The 23,813-nt window shown below is 47.4% G+C and overlaps 3 protein-coding genes across 7 annotated transcripts in view; 2 read left to right on the forward strand and 1 right to left on the reverse strand.

The window, feature by feature from the left end:
* The window catches only part of SLC7A6 (solute carrier family 7 member 6), a 27,339-nt gene extending 19,311 nt beyond the window's left edge, over positions 1-8,028 (forward strand). Inside the window, exons 4-9 of the mRNA XM_023763102.1 lie at positions 302-592; positions 677-780; positions 4,653-4,749; positions 6,894-7,043; positions 7,155-7,338; positions 7,776-8,028. Coding sequence (XP_023618870.1) covers positions 302-592; positions 677-780; positions 4,653-4,749; positions 6,894-7,043; positions 7,155-7,338; positions 7,776-7,870 — 921 coding nt within the window. The 3' untranslated portion in view covers positions 7,871-8,028. The remainder of the gene's footprint in view (positions 1-301; positions 593-676; positions 781-4,652; positions 4,750-6,893; positions 7,044-7,154; positions 7,339-7,775) is intronic.
* Positions 8,029-10,152: 2,124 nt separating this feature from the next.
* Positions 10,153-19,003, reverse strand: SLC7A6OS (solute carrier family 7 member 6 opposite strand). The gene is given in 6 exon segments (XM_006110135.3): positions 10,153-11,864; positions 12,870-12,905; positions 12,908-12,995; positions 14,250-14,453; positions 18,306-18,629; positions 18,752-19,003. Coding segments are annotated over 6 exon segments (978 nt in total). The 5' UTR covers positions 18,947-19,003; the 3' UTR covers positions 10,153-11,733.
* A 46-nt stretch (positions 19,004-19,049) lies between these two features.
* Positions 19,050-23,813, forward strand: part of PRMT7 (protein arginine methyltransferase 7) — a 39,267-nt gene continuing 34,503 nt past the window's right edge. For 3 of the 5 annotated variants that reach the window (XM_006099469.3, XM_023763075.1, XM_023763076.1), the window contains exons 1-2: positions 19,095-19,246; positions 22,880-23,045. In XM_006099469.3, the coding sequence (XP_006099531.1) occupies positions 22,951-23,045 (95 nt within the window). In that variant the 5' untranslated portion in view covers positions 19,095-19,246; positions 22,880-22,950. Of the gene's footprint in view, positions 19,247-22,879; positions 23,046-23,813 lie in introns of all 5 variants that reach the window. The other 2 variants (XM_006099468.3, XM_006099470.3) reach the window with 2 other exon arrangements.

Consider the following 23,813-nt stretch of genomic DNA (forward strand, 5'->3'; position numbering starts at 1 on the left):
TCCCCGTCATGGTCACACTGGAGGAAACCAGGGTCCCCCCTCAAGGACGGTCCTTGAATGGGCAGCAGAGCCCGCTGGGGCTAAGGTGCTGGGACCTTGCACGCTGGTACTGACCCTGAGACCTGGGGAGCCGGAGGTTTATTCTGCGCAGCCAGGTCCTCAGCCTGACCTCTAATCCCCAGGGGACACTGCTCCTTCTCCAGTGGGACCCATGGGCCCCAGTGTGGCGAGCATCACACATTGACCATGAGCTCATGAGCTCTCTCCACAGAGAAGGGTTTCTCTTCCCCCTTCTCTCTAGAGAGCCCAGGGGCGTGGGACACATACCCATCCTGGGACATCGTGGGGAAGAGGTACCTCGAAGACCCAGAGGCCAGGGAACTGTTCAGTGTCAGAAAAATCCTTGGGTGAACTTGGACCCCAGGGAGAGGCTGGTTCTAGGTCTTCCTGTCTCACCTGTGCTAACAGGAATCTGCCCCTGGCCATCGGGATTTCGATGCCAATTGTGACGCTCATCTACCTCCTGACCAACGTGGCCTATTACACCGTGCTGAGCATTTCAGACGTCCTCAACAGCGACGCCGTGGCTGTGGTGAGTCGCTCGGGGTCCTATGACACTGAACGGTCATAGGAAACCCCGGCCCAGGCTGAGTGCGCCTCTGTGTTCTGCCCCCAGACATTTGCTGACCAGACCTTTGGCATGTTCAGCTGGACCATTCCCATCGCTGTGGCCCTGTCCTGCTTTGGGGGCCTCAATGCGTCGATCCTTGCTTCATCAAGGTACTGTGTCCCTGTCCCCCTGGTGACAGACTCCATGTTCTCTGAGGCTTTAGGTGAGCCCGTAAGAGCTCTTCTTTTCCTTCCTCTCTTTCCTAGAAAGACAGGGTGTGTGTGTGTGTGTGTGTGTGTGTGCGCGCGCGCGCGCACATCAGTGTGCATGCGTCTGCCTTTGTGCAGATGTTGGTGTGCTGGTAGCTCATGCGTTTATCTATTGAGTTGAGAGAGAAAGAAAGAAACATCCACTTGTTGTTCCATTGACTTATGCATTCATTGGTTGATTCTTGTATGTGCCCCAACCTGGGATCAATCCCATGACCTTGGCGAATCGGGACGATGCTCTAACCAAGGACAGATTGATAGGAGGTGGGAGAGAAGAAGGTGATAGCTGGGGTGAGGGGCCCTGTCAGGGACCAGCTTCTAGGCCCCTTGTGGGTGACGGCACAGCCCCAGGACTCACTGCTTCAGTGAACGATTAGCGAGCACTCGCTGGGTACCAGGTCCCGGCACAAGATGATTCTGCCCCTCACGTCACAGAAAACACTGAGGCCGACAGGTAGGCGCCTCCTCTCCTCTCTGTGCAGAGGCTGTCCTGCCTGTTGTTCCAGAGAAAGGAGCCTCGCCGGCTCACTCTGCTACCTGGGGTCAAGGTTACACGCTTCCCTTCCTTAGCGCCGTGGTGCGTCCGTTGGCCCTTCTCTTGGGCGGATGTTCACCCATTGGAGCCATCTCCACTTACAGAAGTCGCAAAATAGCTCTTCCCGTCTCCCCTCTTCCTGACGGCACATTTCTTGAGGGAATAGTGTGTATTTCACTGGTCATTCCTTTTTCTACCCATCACCCTTTGGCTTCTAGTACCTAAAAAAAAATGTTCTGAGTAAGGGTACCAGTGACTCCTCCTCAGCCTGCTTTCATCACGGTCCTTGTAATACCGGACGCACGAAGCAAGTGATGCTGACAGCCTTTTTCTCCTGAAACGATTCCTGCGACTCTCTGGTAGCTGAGAAGGCTCCTTTCCTGATTTCTCACCCCCTAAATGTCGCTATCCCCCAGGCCAGGAGTGTACTAGGCATGCAATAAAGATTTGCCACAGGAACAGATAGGATAAGAGAAAGTTTTGTCCTGTTTATTTTTCTTAACTGGTTTTGACACCCCAGTCCGTGTATGTGGGGCCTCCCTGGAGCATTGAGAGTAACAGAAAAAGCAAAGTATTTTAAAAGAATATAGTGTCATCTCCTCTCACCTCAGCCTGTTGTGGCCCAGGTTCCACCCCTTGTGGTTCTTCACAAGCTGCCCCACCCAAAGATGGTACTTCCCCTCGCCTCATACTCACTGGTGCTCAAAACATCCCCCTTGACCTTGCCAATTGTCTCCAAATACTGAGGTGGTAGGTGCCTTCTAACCTCACCTTGGGACAACGACCGGATGGGGTTGGGGAGGACGCGAGAGTAAGAATCTGGACCTGCACCCAAAGGGAGGTGCAGTGCTGTCCAGGAAACAACGCACAATTGTTTCTGCTTGTGTTGCCTTCTTCAGTTTTTCTTTATAATCCTCGCAGCTGGTGTGGGTTTTGTACTGGACGCCTTTGCCTCACCTACTCATTACTCCCTCCCAGCATCCTCTCCTCCACATTTCTTCTCTACTTAGTTCAGATTATTCACTTCGCCAGCCAACTCCAGCATCTTGCCCGATAGCACCTTTAAAGATGACGTCATCAACTCCTGTTCCCACCCGGATGACCCACGCGCATCTCAAACTTAATATACACTTTGTGTCCAAATGCCCTTTGTGTCCAGCTGTGATTTTGTGGACCATCAGTCCTCCTTGCTTCTTCTTTTATTTTTTTAGAATAGTTTATTATTGATTTTTTTTTTTAGAGAGAAAGGAAGGGAAAGGGAGAGAGAGAGAAATATCGATGTGAGAGCGGAACATCGATTGGCTGCCTCCTGCACACCCCCTACCGGGGATAAAGCCCGCAATCTGGGCATGTGCCCTGACCAGGAATCAGACCAGCAACCTTTCTGCTGGGACAATTCTGAACCAACTGAGCCACACAGGCCAGGACAGTCCTCCTTGCTTCTTAATTTTATCCTTGGTGTCTACCCTATTCTCCCAGTGTATGTATGTGCACATGTGTGCATATGCATGTGCGTGCACACACACACACACAAACACACACAGGATCACTACATTTGATTGAGGTTTCACATCTATCCTGTCCTCTCCTCAGCTAGTGCATTGGGCCTCATTCAGGCCTCCTCTCTTATTTTTTATTTTTTTATTTTTATTGATTTCAGAGAGGGAGAAACATCAATGATGAGAGAAAATCATTGATTGGCTGCCTCCTGCAGGCCCCCTACTGGGGATTGAGCCCGCAACCCAGGCATGTGCCCTTGACCGGAATCGAACCCAGGACCCTTCAGTCCGCAGGCCAACGCTCTATCCACTGAGCCAAACCGGCTAGGGCAGGCCTCCTCTCTTATGGCAGTTATCATGGATGAGCTTGTCTGGCCTTCAGTCCATACCCTTGTCTCTCCCTGTTGATGCTACCAGCGTCTCTGCGTCAAATCTTGTCAGGCCTTTTCTTCAGAGCCACAGCTGGCTCTCATGCTTGTTCAGACTCCACAGTATGTCCGCATGTGCAAGTTCTTCCCAGCACACTGCTCACGCTCCTTATCCTAGGACTACAAGCATTCTAGTACCAACCTTTAGAAAGGCCGCACTGTTCCGCCTCCAAGCCCCTTTTGCCTTTGCCCGTGCTGTGTCCCCACCCACCACTCACCTCTGCCAGACTCCAGCCCGTCTTCCCAGCCCAGACGTGGTCATCTCTTGGGAAGCTTTTTGTTCCCCAGTCCGCCCCTAAGCCTTGCGAGGGCGATGTACTGCACGATGACCTGCCTGCCCTGGGTGGTGCTCATTTCTCTGCTGCTCTGTTTCCCAGTCAGTCGGGCTCTTTATGTGCAGAGAGGGAGCCTGGGTTGTCTCTTTGAGTCCAGGTTTGCTCTAGCCCCGTGGTCGGCAAACTGCTTTGGCCCCTTGAGTGTGGCTCTTCCTAAGCCTTAGGAGTACCCTAATTAAGTTAATAACAATGTACCTACCTATATATAGTTTAAGTTTTAAAAAGTTGGCTCTCAAAAGAAATTTCAATCGTTGTACTGTTGATATTTGGCTCTGTTGACTAATGAGTTTGCCGACCACTATCACACGTCAAGAGCTCAGAGAAGATCTATGAGGACACAAGAGAAGCCTGGCTACTTTTCTTTAAAAAGCCATTGTGTTTCCCTGGCAGGTGTGGCTCAGTCGGTTGAGCATGGTCCCATGCACCAAAAGCTTCAATTCCCGATCAGGGCTCATGCCTGGGTTTCAGGCTTGATCCCCAGTAGGAGGCAGCCAATGGCTATTTCTCTCTCTCCCTCTCCCTCTCCTTTCCTCTCGCTCTAAAATATGACTAAAAACATATTAAAAATAAAAGTCATTGTGTTAAGTATGAAACTTATGGGATGGCAGAGTGAGGGTACCTCTGGTGGGGTGGGTTAGAGTGCAGTGGGTGATGGTGGGGTGAAGCATTCGTTGGGTGCTGGTGGGGGACTGTGATTGAGAGAAGTGGGGGTGTCTGTGGGTGATGGGGGTTCCTGGGTAACCGTGGGGTAGGGCATTTATGGATAATGGTGAGGTGCCCCTGGTTGAGGAAGGTGGAGACATCTCTGGGTAAAGGGGGGGTAGGTTGGACTGGGCGTGCATAGAGAACGTGGGGGGCTCCTGAGAGACTGGTCCCTGCTTTGTTCTGGAGCTCTGGGCCCACTTTGTCTGAGTGAGGAGTGTGGCTGTGTGGCTGAGTAACAAGGATCTCACTGACACATTTCCTGTCCCTCCAGGTTGTTCTTCGTGGGCTCCCGTGAGGGCCACCTCCCAGACCTTCTGTCCATGATCCACATTGAGCGTTTTACACCCATCCCTGCTTTATTGTTCAATGTAAGCTCTGCTGGGGGGGTGTAGGGACTGGGTATATATCTCTCTACTACTCCTGCTGACTTGATGCAAAACTGTTGGGTGGGCGGTATACTAGCTTTCTTGAGATAGTTCTTGATCCTCTCAGTGTTTCTTCTTTCTTATTAAAATTATTTTAAAATGTAAATGTAAAACATAGTCCTATTAGAGAAGGCAAATGCTATAAAAGAATATAGAAGTGAACTTGTAAGATTTCTCTATCTGTTATTTTATATCAGTGGTTTCTTCCTCTCCTTCTTCCAGCTCCTCCTTTTAACAAGAAATATTAAATCATATTTAGAGCCCTAGCTGGTTTGGCTCAGTGGATAGAGTGTTGGCCTGTGGACTGAAGTGTCCCGGGTTCGATTCTGGTCAAGGGCACATGCCCGGTTGTGGGCTCGATCCCCTGTGGGGGTGTGTGCAGGAGGCAGCTGATCGATGATTCTCTCTCATCCTTGATGTTTCTATCTCTCCCTCCCTATCTGAAATCAATAAAAATATATATTAAACAAATCATATTTAGAGCCCTGGCCAGTGTGGCTAAGTTGGTTGGGTGTTGTCCCATGTACCGAAAGGTCGCCATTTTGATTCCCGGTCAGGGCACATGCCTGGGTTGTGGGTTCGATCCCCAGTTGGGGCACGTGCAGGAGGCAGCCAATCAGTCTCACTCTAGCGTCTTTTTCTCTCTCTCCCCCTTCCTCTCTCTCTCTAAAGAAAAAGGATCAATTAAAAAAAAATCATATTTAGAAAAGCCAGATTAGTTAAACACCAACTACCCTACGGGCCTCTATTCATGTCATAGACATCATACATTCATATACAGTAGATGGCAGTGAAGTGTGTTCTGACAGGTGAAACGTTCTGAAGAAAGACCACTCTCTAATTTGGACTAAGATATTATATAAATAAAAGCTAATAGGAACCCTGAGATAAAAAGGCCTTACTCCAAGATTTGAAAAAGTTAATTTTTCTTGTTATTAAGTCTTAAATGTTTTAATTAATTGTTTAAATTTTGGATTCCTCTGGAATTTATATTTTGATGTGTAGGGGGAGGTGGGGATTCACTTAATTTTTCTCTCTCAAATAGCCAACTATGCCAGTATAATGTATTGAATAATCAGTTTTTCCAGTTTTCAAATTTTTATCATATAAAAATAATAGGAGGTTGAAAGGGCTGCAGACTCTCAAGGGGGAGGTGCCTGTGGAAGTCACTCTGGCACCGAGGCTGGCTTCCCTGGGCCTGCTGGGAGAATAGGGATTGCTTAGGGGCTAAGTGGGGCTCTTCCGAGAGAGGTGCTGCCCTTCAGGACTGGCTTTCGCTGATCTGGTCTGGGCTTTGAGCTTTGGGGCTCAGCTCTTTGGGGATGAAAATAATAATAGCTAATTTTGAGGGTGCTTTATATATGCCAAGTATAATGATATGCCCCATTTTGGGGGTGCTTTATATATGCCAGGTATAATGATATGCCCCTTAAATGTATCATTATTTCAACGAATCCTCCCCCTCTGAAAAAACAAAACAAAAACACAACAGGATACTTTCCTCCTGGAAGTTTTAAAGATGTTTTATTGATTTTTAGAGAGAAAGGGAGAGAAACATGATGCCAGAGAACGAAACATTGATTAGCTGCCTCCTGCATGCCCCCAATCGGGGATCAGGGATGGAGAGGCAACCCGGGCATGTGAGCCCTGACCAGGAATGGAACCGGCAACCTTTTGGTGCACAGGATGACACCCAACCAACTGAGCCACACTGGCCAGGGCTCTAATCTGCATTTCTAAGGTGCCAGGACAAGGCATTTGCCCATTCATGTGCCAGGTAGTTAGGACCCATGTGTAAAGACCTGGAGGGCACCTTGTGGTTCATGCTGAGGTTAGTGGGTGGACGTGCGGAGGGCCTCACTGTCTGCCCTCAGAGGGTCAAGGAGTCACTGGGTGGAGGACGGGCCTCCAGCTGCAGAGGGAGAGATGCCACCATGAGGATTAAAGTGGAGAATGGACCTTCCTGGGGGCAGGGGGTCACTGGAGCGAGCCAGAGGTCATCTGGTGAAGCTAAGTCAGCTGTCAGCACGTCTGGTGGGGCCCCTGGTGGTGACATTGCCCTCTCCTCTCCCTCCCTCCCCATCCAGTGCACAATGTCGCTCATCTACCTCATCGTGGAGGACGTTTTCCTGCTCATCAACTACTTCAGCTTCAGCTACTGGTTTTTTGTGGGCCTGTCTGTGGCTGGACAGCTCTACCTTCGCTGGAAGGAGCCCGAGCGGCCCCGGCCTCTCAAGGTCAGTGGCTCTGGGCAGACAGGAAGGGTGGGCCCTCTCCCAGAGGTGCCTTCTTTTCCGTATCGTTCCCCCATCCCACATTACCTGATATCTCACCTCCCTTCATTTCAGCTGAGCCTGTTTTTTCCCATCGTGTTCTGCATATGCTCCTTGTTTCTGGTGATTGTGCCCCTCTTTGGAGACACCATCAATTCCTTCATTGGCATTGGGATCTCCCTCTCCGGAATCCCCGTCTACTTCCTGGGTGTTTACCTGCCAGAATCCCGGAGGCCGCTCTTTGTCCGGAATATCCTGGGTGAGCTTCTTTGCCCATCATCACTGGTTGTGTGTGTGTGTGTGTGTGTGTGTGTGTGTGTTCACAGATGCGTGGGAGAGATGGGCATGGTAGCTGGCTTCCTCCAAACTAGTGATGTGCTAGAGGCCATGAGACCTGACTGCCCCACATGACTTCTTCCCTTTTTATCTTGATATGATCATTTTACTTCTATCTTTAGGCTCCTATTTTGGGGTTAAAACACTACCTCTTATAAGTGCAATCTAAGTGTAAAGACTCTGGTTGGGCTCAGGACTGGGGATGCTGAGGCTGGTTGGGGGTGAGGGGCAAAGCCTGGCACGGGGTACCCAAGGGAGAGATGAGCAGGGAGCCACAGATGTGCTGTGAACAGCCTTGTGGTGTTCAGATTGGGGTTGTAGCTGAATGTGTTTACTCAGTTCTCTTCTTTTCCCATTTAGCTGCTATCACCAAAGTCACCCAGAAGATTTGCTTTTGCGTCCTGACTGAGCTAGATGTAGCCGAAGAGACAAAGGTTGAGAGGAAAACTGACTAGAGGCCAGAGGTGAAGTCCCCTGAGGCCTGGAAGGTTTTACCTGTGGCCACAGTCACCAAAGGCCAGATGGCAAGACTGTGTGGACCCAGCCCTCTTGTGCTGAAGGAGCCTGTTGGCACACATTATGTCAGGGGGTGGAGGGCTGATGGCTTCCTCAGGTGCTCACTCTCATTGGTCAGCTATGGGAGAAGAGCGAGTCAGGGGCCAGCATGAAGGTGGGGCGGGGAGGGCGTGGGGATGGTTGTTGGGTTTTGTTCCTGCTGGGTGGTGTGTGTCGCCCTTACAGACACTTGGTGAGTTGCACTAGGGGAAGAGGGAGTGCTAGCTGGGTTAGCTGTGGCTGGTGGTTTCTAAACTTGGTACTCGAGGTTGGAACCAGGAGTCTCGACAAAGGGGCTGCTTTTATGACAAGTTTTCCTCTGACCAGGTCCAGGCACCTGACTTCAGAGGCCTGAAATGCTACCATTTCTTCCTCGGGTTCAAAATCCTTCCCTGGGGGAAATGGTGGTATTCCATTATTTATTTATATTATTTAATCCAGAACACCAATTCTAGGTGAGTCCTGGTATTCACCTACAGGATGCAGGAGGCTGTTTATAAATGCAAAGTACCCAAAGATGAGTCCCTCTGTCCTCAGAGGTGTCTCTACGTGGTGGTGGGTCAGACTCTGACCCCAGATTTTTTTTTTTTTTGCTTCGTTTTAGCACAATGTTCTGTTGAGTCTTACCTGCAAAGGTGAACTTTAAAGATTTTTTACTCACGTACCGATTACACTTTAGTATACGTTACAAGCACCTGGGGTTGTAGCTGACACATGAACAAATTCATGCGTCAGAAGTCTGGCACTACCGTTGTTTTGAAGGAGAATCCTTTATTTCACTTGGGAGCTTGTCTGTGTTCTAGATGATCAAGTACACCGCTGGGTTTCTGGTACGAACTTTCAGAGGACAGGAACTTCTCGTTCAGGTACAGCACCTGAATTCTCTCAGCTGTCAATGTCTCATGGACTTGAGGCACCAAATAGCTTGTTCCACTCGCTAAGGGTGGGTGTGAGGGGCTGCTGTGCAGACCCACGCAGGCCCTCCGAGGTGCTAGATGTGGTCGTTCTCTTTTTCTGGAAACCTCACACCAGGCCGCATCTGCTTGTCCCCAGCACCAGGCTTTGTTTACACTGAGCCGCCTTGGTGTGGATCGCTGGGACAGTGCACTCCTCCCCCGCCTGCCTCCTGGGGGAGGTCTGTGGGGCTTCAGTCTCAGGAAGACCTTGGTACTCCTGGGGACTTTTTTCCCATGGAGAGCAGTGAAGACTCTGGGAAAAAAGCTGCTTTAACCTCAGTCTGGCTCCTCAGCAGACTGCACGATTGGACGTAACTAATTCTGGTGCTCAGGCTGCTCTTTAACACCCAGGTCAGGCCGAGCAGGTTTGGCCTAGAGGATACTCCTTCACGGGCAGCTTGGCTGCACTGGATTGTACAACTCTCCTAGGATGACCTCAGACCCCATCATCCTGGGCCCAGAGAACCTGCTGGCTTGGCACACCCGTGGGCTTCTTGTCCTTACGGTTTGGAACTGACCAATGGTAAAGACAAGAAGCACGAGGCAATCTCCCTTTCTGTTTTTCTCCACCAAACTGGCTCATCTCAGGCAAGGGCGTAACCTTGGTCAGACCTGCTCGATACAAACAATTTAAGGGAGCATGCTCACAATTGCTTTGGTTCAGGGTAAGCATCTGTGAGAACATAGGGGGCCACTCCTACTATCATAGGTTGGGGATTTGCACTGCAAATTCCTGTCTACAACAGGGAGCCCATACAAAGGGTGACTTGCCTAGACTATGTACACACGACTCTTGTCTGAGCCAAGCTGGCACCTGCTCCAGGGATCCTTTAGCGCTAATCCTTGAAGTAGAGTGCGCTTGTTTTGAGGACCCCTGAGGCAGGCTTTGGCTTCCTCCACTCAAGCAAATGACCAGCTCACCCCAGGAACTTGCTGTTTCCCGTTGGCTCCTGGGAAAACAAGGGCCTCCATACCCCAGGTGCCCTCACACTGGCTTAGTGAGCCATGTCATCCTCCTCCCGTTAGTGGATGGCGACCGCATTCTTCCCCTCTGTGCTGCGTACAGACTTCCTAGAAACCCTCCTGTGGGAGGGAAGCCAGACTTCCTCCACTCAAGCTTTGAGGGGGAATTAATTTCCATGAGGGTTTTGTTCCTCAGCCTCATTTCTTCTCCTGGTATGCTAATCCCTTTTGCACTGGGTACAGTTTGTGAAGTTGTTAAGCCCTTTAATGTTGGCAAACTTTAATGAGCACATAAATAGCAATGAACACATCATACTGGTACAGAGTGGTTTTTAATCCTTCTTTTACTATAGACTAAGATGACTAGTGTTCATGTACATTTAAGTTGCTGCCTCTTACTTGTGACACTGAATTGTACCTTTGTGGATAGTTAGGGTGGGAAACCAATAGTCCGTTGGTTTTAGAGCCACAAGAGTAGAGCCTGAGCACACACACACATACAATTTAATCATTCAGGTTTAACAACTCTGTGTACATAGGAACCGATGTAGATAAATGGGTTTAGGCAGGGTGGGAAAGTAGATGCTTATGAAGTCTTTAAAAGATGTGGGAAGACACATCCCTGTGTAATTCACCTTCCCCTGATAGTGAGTGTGCGCTATGGGGCAAGAGGGCATGTCTTGAATAGAAGGTTCTGGGTATTGATTGCCCTATACCTGCACTGACCAGTACAGTAGCTACTAGCCACATGTAGCTACTTAAAATAAAGTTGAAAAATTCCTGTCACACTAATCACATTAAAAGTGCTCAGCCACATGTGGCTAGTGGCTACCACTGCACAGGGCATATATAGGACACATTCGTCTTTGCAAAAGTTCTACTGACAACGAATGCTACATTAGAAGACTAAATGCCAACTCAGTCTGAGTTAAGGCATCTGTGCTTTGGAAGGGGTAGGGGCAGAAATGTAAATTCTGGGGAAGAAATTTTGTCCTATTGATAGTTTTTGGTGAGTGCTGTAAATAGTTAAACATTTCTTAGTGGAAAGCTAAGTTCAGGATTTGTTTTCCTTTTCCTAATTTGCTTTAAGTCCTCTGTGTCTCAGGTCAATTCTGAAACTTTTATCTCACCACTCCCCCATTTTTGGTGGGGGGCAGGAAGGGGAGAGGGAGCACAATGGAAAACATTCAGATTGAAAAGGTTTTAAAGGAATTACTTGCTCCCATAGTTAGTGTTTTTACTAAATGCAGAGTATCACATTCATACATACCCTGTTCCTTGGTACCACTGCTAACGAAAGAGCAATCTTTACGGTCATTATCATAGGAAGCAGGGAGGTAGAGACAACTGTCAACCAAACCCCTCACAGCTCAGGCAGATTCTTCCTCTACTGGCCATTACTACTCAGTGTGTGTTCCTACAAGAGACCCACTGTAGCCCTTCTAGATTTTCCCGTCAAAAAGAATCAGACTTTTACTGGGGGCGGGTGCCTGGTGGCATGGGAAAGTTGAACCTAAGTTCTCATGAAACAGCCTCTCTTCCACTTACTGGCTTTAGCGTAGAAGAAGAGCAGGAAAATGCCTAGGCCAGGAAGCTTCATTTTATGTTTTTTTGTTTGTTTTTTTGTCCCCTAGATTGCAGGGTCACTTGAATGAGGCAAAGCATCCTACTATTAATGGAAAAGAGATACTCCTTCAGCACACGTTTTCACTGCTATGATGGTGCTGTTGGACATGCTTTCTCCTTCCGTGTGTTATGCCAGGAAACCCACTACCAGGGTGGCTGATAAGGCAGTCAAAGCCCTCAAGGGCCTGTGATAGAACCTCATGGCTGTCCCAGGATCCTCAGTCCGAGTCCAGGTCATGAGTGCTGTCATAGCCAAACTCCTTCTGCACATCCAAAGGGTATTTGCTCCACGTCTGTGGTCTGCTGTTGCCTCTTTCCTCTTCACTGAGGCCGTTGCATTCATCAGAGCCTGGAATGAGAGAACAGGAATGGACTCCACCTGCATCATTTTTTTTTGGCGACTGTGAGCTCCTTCCCATCTCAAAAAGGTCCGGGTTTTTGTTTTTGTAAATAATTTTTTATTGATTTTTAGAGAGGGGGGAAGGGAGAAGGATAGAGAGATAGTAACAACGAGAGAGGAAGTTATTGATCGGCTGCCTCCTGCACAGCCACCACTGGGGATCGAGCCCGCAACCCGGGCATGTGCCCTCACAGGGAGTCGAACCAGTGACTCTTGGTTCCTGGGTCGATGCTCAACCGCTGAGCTACACCAGCTGGGCTGGTTTTGTTTGTTTGGTTTTTTTATTTTGGTTCATTACTTAAAAATACTTGCTCAATAAAGAGAATTCAGGGGAACAATTCGAAAAGATCTCATTTCTACCATTTAAACCAAGTCTTTTAACAGTGGGATATTTTGTCATTTCTCCCTTAAGTATAGATTTTTTTTTTAATATAATAGTTGTAGTCATATTGTAAATATAATGTTGAACCTTGCCCCTTTTAATATATTATGGGCACTACAGAATATTCTGTAGTTTGATCTAATTGTTCCTCCATTAACAGACACAAATAAATTCTTTTTGTTGGCACTTAGAACCTCTCCAATACTGTTAGACCGAAGCAGGGAAAGAGACACTGAGCTAGATGTTTCACTTAATCTCTACCAGTTGATGCAATATTCTTATTTTCTGGAGGGAAAATGAGGCTCAATAAGATGAAGTAACTTGCCCAAGATCCACCGCTAGGCAATGATAGAACTAAGGATTTGAACCCACACCTGACTGACATTACTCTAATAACAACCCCCTCCCCCAAACACTGGTCTGTGGGTCTTCTGTAGCTCCAACAGCTTATGATTGAGCTGCACGAGCTCAATGGAGAAGGAAAGCTAGCTAGAATGGATCTGTCTTCTGTACGCATGCCTCAGTCTTGGATCCCAGCAGTCCCTCCCCATCCAAGGCTGCCACCCACCTACCTCTGGAATCTTCATCTCCGTCACTGCTCTCCTCTCTGGGTACTCATTGCGCCAATTATTCTCACTATTCTCATCATCTTCATCTTCATCTTCATCAGCGTCCTCTAGTTGTTTGCCATCATTCACCTGCACATCTCAACACACACATGAATGTAAGTCAAAACAGCTAAGGTCATGCTCTGGGGGAAACTAATATCAGACTAACTTGGAGAGGCTACACTTAGGCTACAAGGGGGAGATAATGGCCCTATTCCACTTACACGTCCAACTCCAGGGATGACATTCCTGGTGAGACAGACTAAAGGAACACCCCAAAGTAGGGAGGAGAAACAGCTCTGAGCAGGTGATGATAATGACCTTTAAACTGTCGGAGGGATTATGGGTGATGCCAAAGATCAGAACCAAAATCCAAGTTTGAGGGGTGCAGGAAGGCAAAAGAAGGGCCTATGCATGGTCCAAGGTGGGTGCCTGATTCAGATTATGGTGGTAGAGTAGGTGTGGAGTAGCGTGCTTTTCTCATAAGAGTGTGACAGGTACCACCTTAACTTCTCTCATTATTTTTACATTTTATTTCTTAAAAATATATGTGTGTCGATTTTAGAGAGTGAAGGAGGGGGCGGGGGGGAGAGAAACATTGATTGGTTGCCTCCCATATGCACCCCAACCGGGGATGAACTCAAAACCTGGGTATGTGCCCTGACCAAGAATCGAACTGGTGACCTTTCGGTGCAAGGGATGATGCTCAACCAACCGAGCCACATTGGCCAGGACACTCATTAATCATTTTAGAATTTGTTTTAAGAATGATTGTCAGGAAGTTAGTAGTTTTTGTTTTTTTAAATGCAAGTTAGCTTTCTTAATCCATTATTTTCTGCATTATAAGATGCAATTAAAAAGGTTTTGTTCTCATATTAAAATTCCTGGTTTTATTTTGTATTTTATTATAAGCTCTCATACATTTTCCCCTGAGAATGGGTAGATATAAAAAATAAAGATGTTGCCTAGCTGGTGTGGCTTGGTAGTTGAACACTGGCCCATGAACCAAGAGGTCACTGGTTAGATTCCCAGTCAGGGCACATGCTAAGGTTGGGGGCATGCTCTCTCCCTCTCCCTCTAAAAATCAATAAAAATATTAAAAACAACAACAGAGATTTACAAACCTTGTAAAAGATTCATTAAGAGCAAAAATTATAGACTCCCAAAATTCCCTGCATTAAAACCAGGTTCCTAGAAGGCATTTAGAATAAATTTTTCCTTTTAAGTAAGAACAAAAAGAACTAAGGACAATGTTGCCTAGGATTAGAATCCAGGGAGGCAAAGTACCCTGACTAGAGAATGGCTTAGGTTGCCTCATGCCCTCATGCCCATAGGTCCCCTTACCAGCTCCCACTCCTGGCTTAAGGGCTGCACAGAGAGGATATTCTCAATCCATCCCGGAGTGGCCGTCTCCAAGTAGTAAATGTCATACACATAGTCATCCTTCTGTTCCTCCCGGTGCCCGACACTTGGTCCATCCTCAGATATAGTCAACCGCTCGCGGATCAACTCTACAGAATTGCAAAGGATCACATCTGGGTCAGATACCTGTGAAGAAAACAGCAGATAACATGCATGAGATTAAACATGGATGTTCAAAGAAAAGGAACCTAAGTGTTGGGTGAAGGAAGCCTCCCTACAGTTCTCTGTTGGATTCAACAGTCTTATCCGCATGGCCTGTTTAATTAGCTATGAGATTAAAAAGCTAAGTATCTCTCAAAAAAGTAATGTGTGGTTCTTCTGAGATAGAAACTTGCAAGACAGACTTCTACGCTTTTGTGCTCGGCTGATGCAAGAGCATGTGTGAAGACCTGCATGTGAAGACTGGCCTGAGGAGAGGCGAGGGCCAGCAGAGCTGAGTCTTCCCCTAGGTCTTCCTGAGCTCCTTTGGTATGATGTTCTCCCTTTGGGGATCTGCAGGCCCACAGTAGCACCTCCAAAGCTGACTCCTCAGTGGGCCTGCATTTTGTGTGGCCTTCTATAGGGAACCTACGGACGATTCCTGGGCTATCATGACTACTACCAGCCATCACCCACCACTTGACTTGCCCACACTGACATCCTGCTTTTAATCATAACCAGGAATGGATTCCTCTATAATCCTTTTCTTGCTAGAAAGAAAAGCTTCAAGATAGATTGACCCAGCTTGGAACTGGCCAAGGTAAGACGGACTCTAGGTCCAATAAGCTGTATTATCCAGGGTGGCACAGGCCAATTTGGAAACCAAGGAGACATGCTGCAAATGATCCCCCTGCAAACGATCATCACAGGAGCTGTGCAGCTGAAACTGTATGCCCTGTGGGAAGTAGAGGCGTACCATGGAGAGGCAGACAAGGGGAGACCAATGCTCTCTATCACAAGCTACAGGGAATTAATTCTTCTTTGTTCCAAAGTAAAAAGGAACTAGAGATGTCAGTTTTTGTGTAGAGACTTGACTGACCTAAAAGCTGTTCATTAGGAAAGCTCTGGCTCCAACTCACAAGTCCCCAGCCCTCAGTCCAGCAAATTATGCAGCCGTATTCCTTTGCTATAGATTTTTCAAATTTCCTATAATGAACACATTCTTTTTATAAAATAATAAATTATTTTAAGTCTAATCTATGTATGCTTACCCATATTTTCAATTATAATACATACAGCATTTCCTACCAGTAAACATATATAATATGTACTTTCCCATCTTGCCAGTCTTCATGGTTATTAATTTAAAGTCCAGGCAGTTGTATAGTCAATTTCTCAGACATAATTTTTAGCCTCCATGTATAACACTGCAATGAATGTGAAGTTTCCTGCATTTGAAAATAGAGATTAAAGTACCTAGGGTTTTTGTGAGGGTTAAATGAGTTAAATAAAAGAATATATAACAACAACAAAAAAGAATATATAACAAGTACATAGACAATACTTGATGTATAGTAATTAGTAAACAAACAGCTTTTGTTAATACCACAGCTGTTTGCTTCTGCTGAATTATTTCCCTAGGATAAATCCTGGGGATGAAATTACTAGATAAAATGAACCAAACCTTTTCAGATACCCTATTAAGTAGTACTTCATTTGCTTAAAACTTAAATTTCTTTAGAATTTTGAGTGACTTTGAGTCCAAACAATAAAAATAAATTTAAATAGTTTTAAAATACACCCTAAGCTATTGTTAGCCATGGAGTTTTCCAAAAGACTGGCATCAATTTTAAGCACTACAGCCATGTACCATTTTAATCACAGTGTTGCCAGCAGTGCTATCGACAACCTTTCCTCTGCTGGTTTCAGTAGGGATAAAACCTCAATTTTACTTTCAGCTTAAATTCATATTTAAAATTTATGTGAAATATATTTATATTGATTTCAGAGAAGAAGGAAGAGGGAGAGAGAGAAACATCAATGATGAGAGAGAATCATTGATCGGTTGCTACCGGCACACCCCACATTGGGGATTGAGCCCACAACCCGGGCATGTGCCCTGACCAGGAATTGAACTGTGACCTCCCTGGTTCATAGGTTGACACAACCATTGAGCCACACTGGCCGAGCTAAATTCATGTTTTTAAAATAATTACTCTGCAAATATTTTTGATATGTTTATAAGTTTGTATTGCATTGTTGGGTTGGGAAAATTTGTGTTCACAACTTTCAGTTTATTTGTTTTTCTTTCTAAAATATATTTTATTAATTTTTTACAGAGAGGAAGGGAGAGAAATACAGAGTTAGAAACATCGATGAGAGAGAAACATCCATCAGCCGCCTCCTGCACACCCCCTACCGGGGATGTGCCCGCAACCCAGGTACATGCCCTTGACCGGAATCGAACCCGGGACCTTTCAGTCCGCAGGCTGACGCTCTATCCACTGAGCCAAACCGGCTTCGGCTATTTGTTTTTCTTATAAAATTGAGCTATTGAATTGATTCCACTGAATATTAGTGTACTTTTAAACATCTGATTGTTAACTCATGAATCAGTCTTGATTTACTTTTGGTAAAAGTTGTGGCTATTGCCCCAACTGGTTTGGCTCAGTGGATAGAGCGTTGGCCTGCGGACTGAAGGGTCCCAGGTTCGGTTCCGTTCAAGGGAATGTACCTTGGTTGCGGGCACATCCCCATTAGGGGGTGTGCAGGAGGCAGCTGATTGATGTTTCTCTCTCATCGATGTTTCTAACTTTCTATTCTCCCTTCCTCTCTGTAGAATATCAATAAAATATATTAAAAAAAAAAAAGATGTGGCTACCAATATCATGCTCAAGTTGCTATCAGGTACACTAGCACCATGATTAAATATGTTTTGCCTGATGTATTTTGAATTAAAATTTCATTTTTTACACTTAAAGAACTATTAAAAGGAGTGAAAATTTTTTTAAATGTTTACTAAGAGGGGGAATGCCTTAGGCCAGTGGTCGGCAAACTGCATCTCGCGAGCCACATGCGGCTTTTTGGGCCCTTGAGTGTGGCTCTTCCACAAAATACCACGTGCGGGCACGCACGTACAGTGCGATTGAAACTTCGTGGCCCATGCGCAGAAGTCGGTATTTTGTGGAAGAGCCACACTCAAGGGGCCAAAGAGCCGCAGTTTGCCGTCCACTGCCTTAGGTTGAGAATTTTCTATTTCTATGATATTACTGCATGCAGACTTTGGTGGGGTTTTTTTTGAAGATACAAAACAAACATATTAGATGTAACGTAGTGGAAAGAACACTGGATTAAGTGTGCATTTGAGACCTGACTCTGCCTCAGACTTGATATGGTACCCAAGACTAGTCCTTTACCCTCCCTCTGGTGAGTTTGCCCATCTGCTCTATCTTTTCCTTGCTCAAAGTCCTCCATTAATACCCTACTCAGGATGAAAAGGCCATGGGTCTACTAGATCCTTCCCCCAAATTCCTTATTACTATTCTCTCCAAGTTCACTGGGCTCCAGGCACACTGACTTTGAAAACATCAGACAAACTTGGTTTGAAAGCCTTTGTGCTTGTAAGTCCTCAACCTGGAATGCCCCTCCACAAGATATCCACAGTGCCCTGCACTCACCTCCTTTAAGGCTTCATTCAAATGTCACTTTTTTACCCCCGTGTGACCTCTGAAATGGAACCACTCTTCCTGCGCATACCCCACCCCCGCCCCCTTTACAGCCCATATCACTATCTGACAGTGAATTTACTTGTTTTTCCCTATCTGAATGTTAGGTTCACTGCTCTACCCACAGAACCTAAGAACAATGCTTGTCACATAGTGGGCGCTCAGTAAATACTTGTTGAGGAGAGAACCTAATCTGTAAAATCGAGGCTAGCAAGCCGGCGGGATCATCCGTTAATAAAAGGTGAAGCCATGTGCATCTCAACTGCGTGCCGTCTGAGCGCCCAGATTCCTTGTCGGGAGAAGCCCAGCTCTCCTCCGCGGGGCGTGCACTCACTTTGCAGGAGGCGGCGGCCGCAGCGGCGGCGGCGGTGGTGGTGGTGGCTGCAGCAGTGGCAGTAGCAGCGGCCTCAGGGTCTCCTTCTTCGTGGACCAGATCCAACAGCTGGAAGCCTGCGTCACCGCCGGCTTCTGGGTTTTCCCGCGCGTCCTCGGACTCCAGGTCATCCGAGAGAAGGCCCGAGGGTCGGCGGCTAGAGACTACCCTGTAGCGACCCTCCTGCTGGATCTTCCGAGTCGACGCGCGGAGGTCGTGGCGGATACGCTGATGGGTGCCCCAGGGTGGGGGCAGAGCGCGCAGGAGCGGCTGGACCGGGTCCTCCTGGAGGGCAACAGGGAAGGGGAGCCGGCGTAAGCAGGGGATCGTGTGGGGGTCAGGGAGACAGTGTCATCCCGGCGGCGCCCTCAGAGCCCCTCCACTCAGGCTCCACCCCCGCCCGATACCTGGGAGCACACGGTAGCCACCAACTGGAAGACATTTTTCTCTGCTGCTTTCTCCAGACCCTCGGGGGGCGTCTTTTGGACCGCCAACTCCACCATATCTTTCCGGAGACGTTTACAGGCGAGGACCAGGGCCTCGGCAGGCTCCTCGCTGCGCTTCCGCTTCACGCGGAGGATAGCGGTTCGACCAGCCTCCATAGCGGCGGTCGCGAAGCAGTGTGGGAACGCGTAGGGTGCGACGGGAAAGACTTCAGGTTCTACTTCCGGGTCCCGCCCCCGGCACGCTCATCCGGCGTAGGAAGGTCCCGCCCCCTTACGCCGGCCGCGGGAATGTGGCCCTGGCGGCGGAAGTGAGCGGAGCGGCGTCCGCGGCCGGTGAGGCGCTGAGCATGTTGGGTAGGTGGGAATCGCATCGGAGTCCGGGATGCAGCCCGCGTCCTGTTCCCCGCCGCAGGGCTCCGGCGGCAGGGCCTGGCGTGGGCGTCCTCGGACGCCGCGGTACGCACTTCTGCGGGGCTTCCGAGAACCTTTCGAGGGTCCGCGTGGGGCGGCTCCGAGCGCCCGGGCCGGCGGAAGAGCGGGGTTTCAGGCGGGCCCCGGCTCTGCCGCCCTCTCTGGTGATGGCCGCTTGCTGGGCCCGTGGGGGAAACACCTCTGCGATGAACGGGTTGACAGGACGTACCTGGACTCTCCCCTCAGTGCCAGAGCTTGGCGTGGTGGATGCCATTCCCTCCTCGTAAATGTCCGCATTAGTTGACAGCTCTTGGAGAATGAGGAGGGGGTCAGGCTGTCCCCTGAGCCTGGAGTGTGGTCTTCTTTTGGGAGAGGACACGTCATAATAACAGGGGAAGATGTTTATCCGTAGAAGATGTTCGTAGAGGTTACAGGACGTGGTTCCCTACTGAAGCATTCATTTAGGTTACTACGAAACCAGTGACTTCTCTGCCGTTCTGAAAAGACTCTGTGATCCTAGTCGTAGCCTCAGCAACATCACAGACAAAAAGGGATTCCACGGGATAAGGGTTTCTAGACCCTCCGCACAACGGACCCCACCAACCTGTGCGCCTGGCTGCTCAGTTTCACGGCAGCTGATTTATCTGCCGTGCATGGTAGTCTAAGCTTTCTGGGAGGGAGAAATGAGGGAGAGAGGAGACACATGGATTGGTCACCTTTCGCAGGGCCCGGCCGGATTGGTTTGAACCTACAACTGAGTTATGTGCCCTTGACTGGGAATTGAACCTGCGACCCTTCTGTCCTCAGGCCAACACTCTAACCACTGCGCAAACCGGCCAGGGCCCTACCCATCTTTTAAGCCTTCCCTGAACATTCGCTGAAATGTGGTCATTTCTTCCCACTGCAGCCTGTGTTGGACACAGTTTTCTAAAGCACATTACCAACTCTGGTAGTTCTAGATACTGTCTTTTTAAAAGGATATCAGCATGTGAGATGTACAGAGCTGGTTATAGCAATGGTTTGCACACTAGGTTGCAAACCATTGCTGGGTTATGAAATCAGCTTAGTGGATCGTGGTCTATTAAAAAATAAAATGAAAATAGGATAAAATATATGAGGGCCTTGCCCAGGGCAAGACTAAATATGTACCGCTTTGTGAAACTTGGTTATGTTTGTGTCTGTATGTATTGTGTCTCAGTGTAAAATATATTACTTACTGGGGTTGTCGGGAAGTTTGAGAGCCCCTGGATTAGAAAGTAGATAGTCTGGGGTTTTAGAAGTAGAGTTTTGCTGAAAGACAGATGGACTACGTTGAACCAAGCTAGTGATCACCTGAGTCTTCAGAAAAGTGTTTCCCATCCTCTTGTATAAAAATTCAATATTTACTTAGTCTTGGTAATTTCAAGAGAAAGCCAATAACTGTGGCCAATAAAATGCCTGAGGGGACCTCCTCCACAAAAAATAATCATGTTTCCTGAAGATGGATCAGTGTTTAACAAGAATGAAGGGGCATGTGGAATACTTGCTGTTTCTGAATGTCAGAGGAAGGGGGCATTGGGAGACTCCATTCCTGCTGAGAGGTGCCTTCAGACTTTGAGCTGTGGTGTTCCTGTCTCTCAGATATAAATATCTTTGAGCAAAAAGGCCATACAGGACATTTTATCTGTCTGATAATATTTTATTTATTTGAAACAAAATTTTTTAAATGAAGAAAGGTTTTTCAAAATTGCTTTTAAAATTAAATACTGAGTAGATAAAGAAGTAATTATTATGAAAAATAGCGAGGCATGAAGAATGACAGTATCATGAGCACCTGTATTCCCACCACCCAGTTTTAGAATTCACCTGCTCTTTAAGTCCCCTGTGTGGCCCTTCTTTATCTATTTTTATTTTTTATTTTTGTTGATTTCAGAGAGGGAGGGAGAGTGAGAGAGAGAGATAGAAACATCAGTGATGAGAGAGAATCATTGATTGGCCGCCTCCTGCATGCCCCCCATTGGGGATCGAGCCTGTAACCCAGACATGTGCCCTGACCGGGAATCCAACTGTGACCTCCTGGTACATAGGTTGACCCTCAACCACTGAGCCACACCAGCTGGGGCTGTGTGGCCCTCTTGATCCCATCCTTTTTCCTTCCTACTATCCTATTCCCTGCTATGCACTTTAGTGTGATCCCTAAAGAATGTGTTGTTCTATTTTTTCTTTTAAAATACATTTTATTGATTTTAGAGAGGAAGGGAGAGGGAGAGAGAGATAGAAACATCAATGTTGAGAGGGAATCATTGGCTGCCTCCTGCATGCCCCCTACTGGGGATCAAGCCCGCAACCCAGGCATGTGTCCTTGGCCGGAATCGAACCTGGGACCTTTCAGTCCGCAGGCCTACGCTCTATCCATTGAGCCAAACCAGCTAGGGCTGTTGTTCTGTTTTTTTTTAAAATATATTTTATTGATTTTTTTTTTTTTTACAGAGAGGAAGGGAGAGGGATAGAGAGTTAGAAATATCGATGGGAGAGAAACATCGATCAGCTGCCTCCTGCACACCTCCTACTGGGGATGTGCCTACAACCAAGGTACATGCCCTTGACCGGAATCGAACCTGGGACCTTTCAGTCCGCAGGCCGACGCTCTATCCACTGAGCCAAACTGGTTAGGGCATGTTGCTCTGTTTTGAATAATTATACATCCTATATAATAAAAGCCTAATATGCTAATTGTCCGGTTGTCAGGTGGGCTGTTCAAGCAATCAAAGTATAATATGCTAATGATATGCTAAGTCCGCTCAACCACTCGCTATGATGTTCACCAACCACCAGGGGGCAGATGCTCCGACTGGTAGGTTAGCTTGCTGCTGGGTTCTGGCTGATTGGAACTGAGCCAGACGGACCGGACACGCCCTGGAGCCCTCCCGCAGTCCCTCCCTGGCTAGCCAACCTGCGTCCCTTTCCGGCCCTGATCGTGCACCGGTGGGGTCCCTCAGCCTGGCCTGTGCTGTCTCACAATCCGGGACTTCTCGGGGGATATCGTAGAGCCAGTTTCGGCCCAATCCCGTAGGCCAGGCCGAGGGACCCCACTGGTGCACGAATTCGTGCACCGAGCCTCTAGTTTTATATAAATGTGAACTTATATGTATTCTGTGACTTGTTGTTTTTTTTATGACTCAACATTATATTCCTGGGATTATCCATGTTTGTGTATAGCTGTGACTTACTTGTTTAGATGAAGGTTTTCCTAATTTGTTTGAATTGCTCTATCTTTGTATTTTTCCTTAAACTAAATGTCTAATATCCTTAGGTAGTTTTAGTGGCACTCCTTTACCACCACTCCAACTTCTCTTTGTTCTTTCCTACTAGCCCTTTCCTCTGCTTTATTTCCTTTCTCACCACCTTTACCTGAGGCTATGCCCAGCTGTACCTTGGAGGCTCATTTGACCCTGTTGGAATCCCTGAGGACTGCTCAAGTTTCCAGATAGTTTTATGAACTTGCGTATTATAGTTTTTAATGTTTTATGGGGAATATAAAACCAAGTAAGTCTTGCTGGAAAAATGAAAATTCCGATTAACAAATATTTTCAATGGTTTTGATATTTTTGTCAATTTCTTAGACACCTCCCCCCCTTTGTTTTCTTGTCTTGTAACATTTTTTTTTCTTTTCATTCTTGGGCATTATAATGTGAATAGGTTTCTGACTGTCTGACCTGTCCATAAGAAGTAAGCTGGCGAGTGATAAAATTGAGGAGCTGATTGGCAGCATGAAGATCTTCTGTGGGCGGGCCAATCCGACCACAGGATCTGTGGAGTGGCTGGAGGAAGATGAGCACTATGATTACCACCAGGAGATTGCCAGGTAACAGGCGTTTGTTCACAGTTGGCTGCAGCTGGATGGGGCACTTGATCTCAAAGCAGATGCCTTGAAATTTAGCCTGAGTGTGCAATAGGATATGACCCAGTGCTTCTGGGCAGGTGTAGGTCACAAGCAGGTGTGCTCAGCCAAGTAGGTTTGTGTGGGAGTTAGGCTGAGTCATGCCTGTGTGGGAAGTCAGAGGATCTGTCTAGTGGAGCAAAGAAGACCCAAGGTTCGGTAGTAGTAGAAGCGTTTATGAAAGTTAATTATTTACTGGTGCCACTGAAATGGTGACATTCCTCATATAGTTAAATTCTCCTGAAAAGTTGAAAATTGCTTTTTCTTTTCTTTGAAGGGATATTTAAAAGTATGTGAGTTACTGTTATTTAGCAATCATTAAGTGCATACAACATGACAAAACTGTGCTGGGGCAGTGAGTACCAAAATGAAGAAGAAAGGGTTCCCAGCCTTAAGGAACAGGTGGTTTTGTGGAAGAGACAGGCATAACAAATGATGGTGCAGAGAGATAAAGGCCAGTGGAAATGGGCACAAACGTTTATGCCCATTAGCAGCAAGAACCAGCTGGCCTGGGGGGTTGATATCTACATGGAGAGAAATGGCCACTCCAGAGGAGTGGCAGTCAGGTCAGTGTGCTGGAGTGTGGTGCACAAGTAGGGCTGTGATGAGAGAGGATACTGAAAAGGTAGGCGGAGGTCATGTTTTAAAGTTGGTAGCGAATATAAGAAGAGGAGCATGAATATGCATGTGGGC

The sequence above is a fragment of the Myotis lucifugus genome, unplaced genomic scaffold (genome assembly GCF_000147115.1).
Source record: "Myotis lucifugus unplaced genomic scaffold, Myoluc2.0 scaffold_274, whole genome shotgun sequence".
NCBI classification, from domain to species: domain Eukaryota; kingdom Metazoa; phylum Chordata; class Mammalia; order Chiroptera; family Vespertilionidae; genus Myotis; species Myotis lucifugus.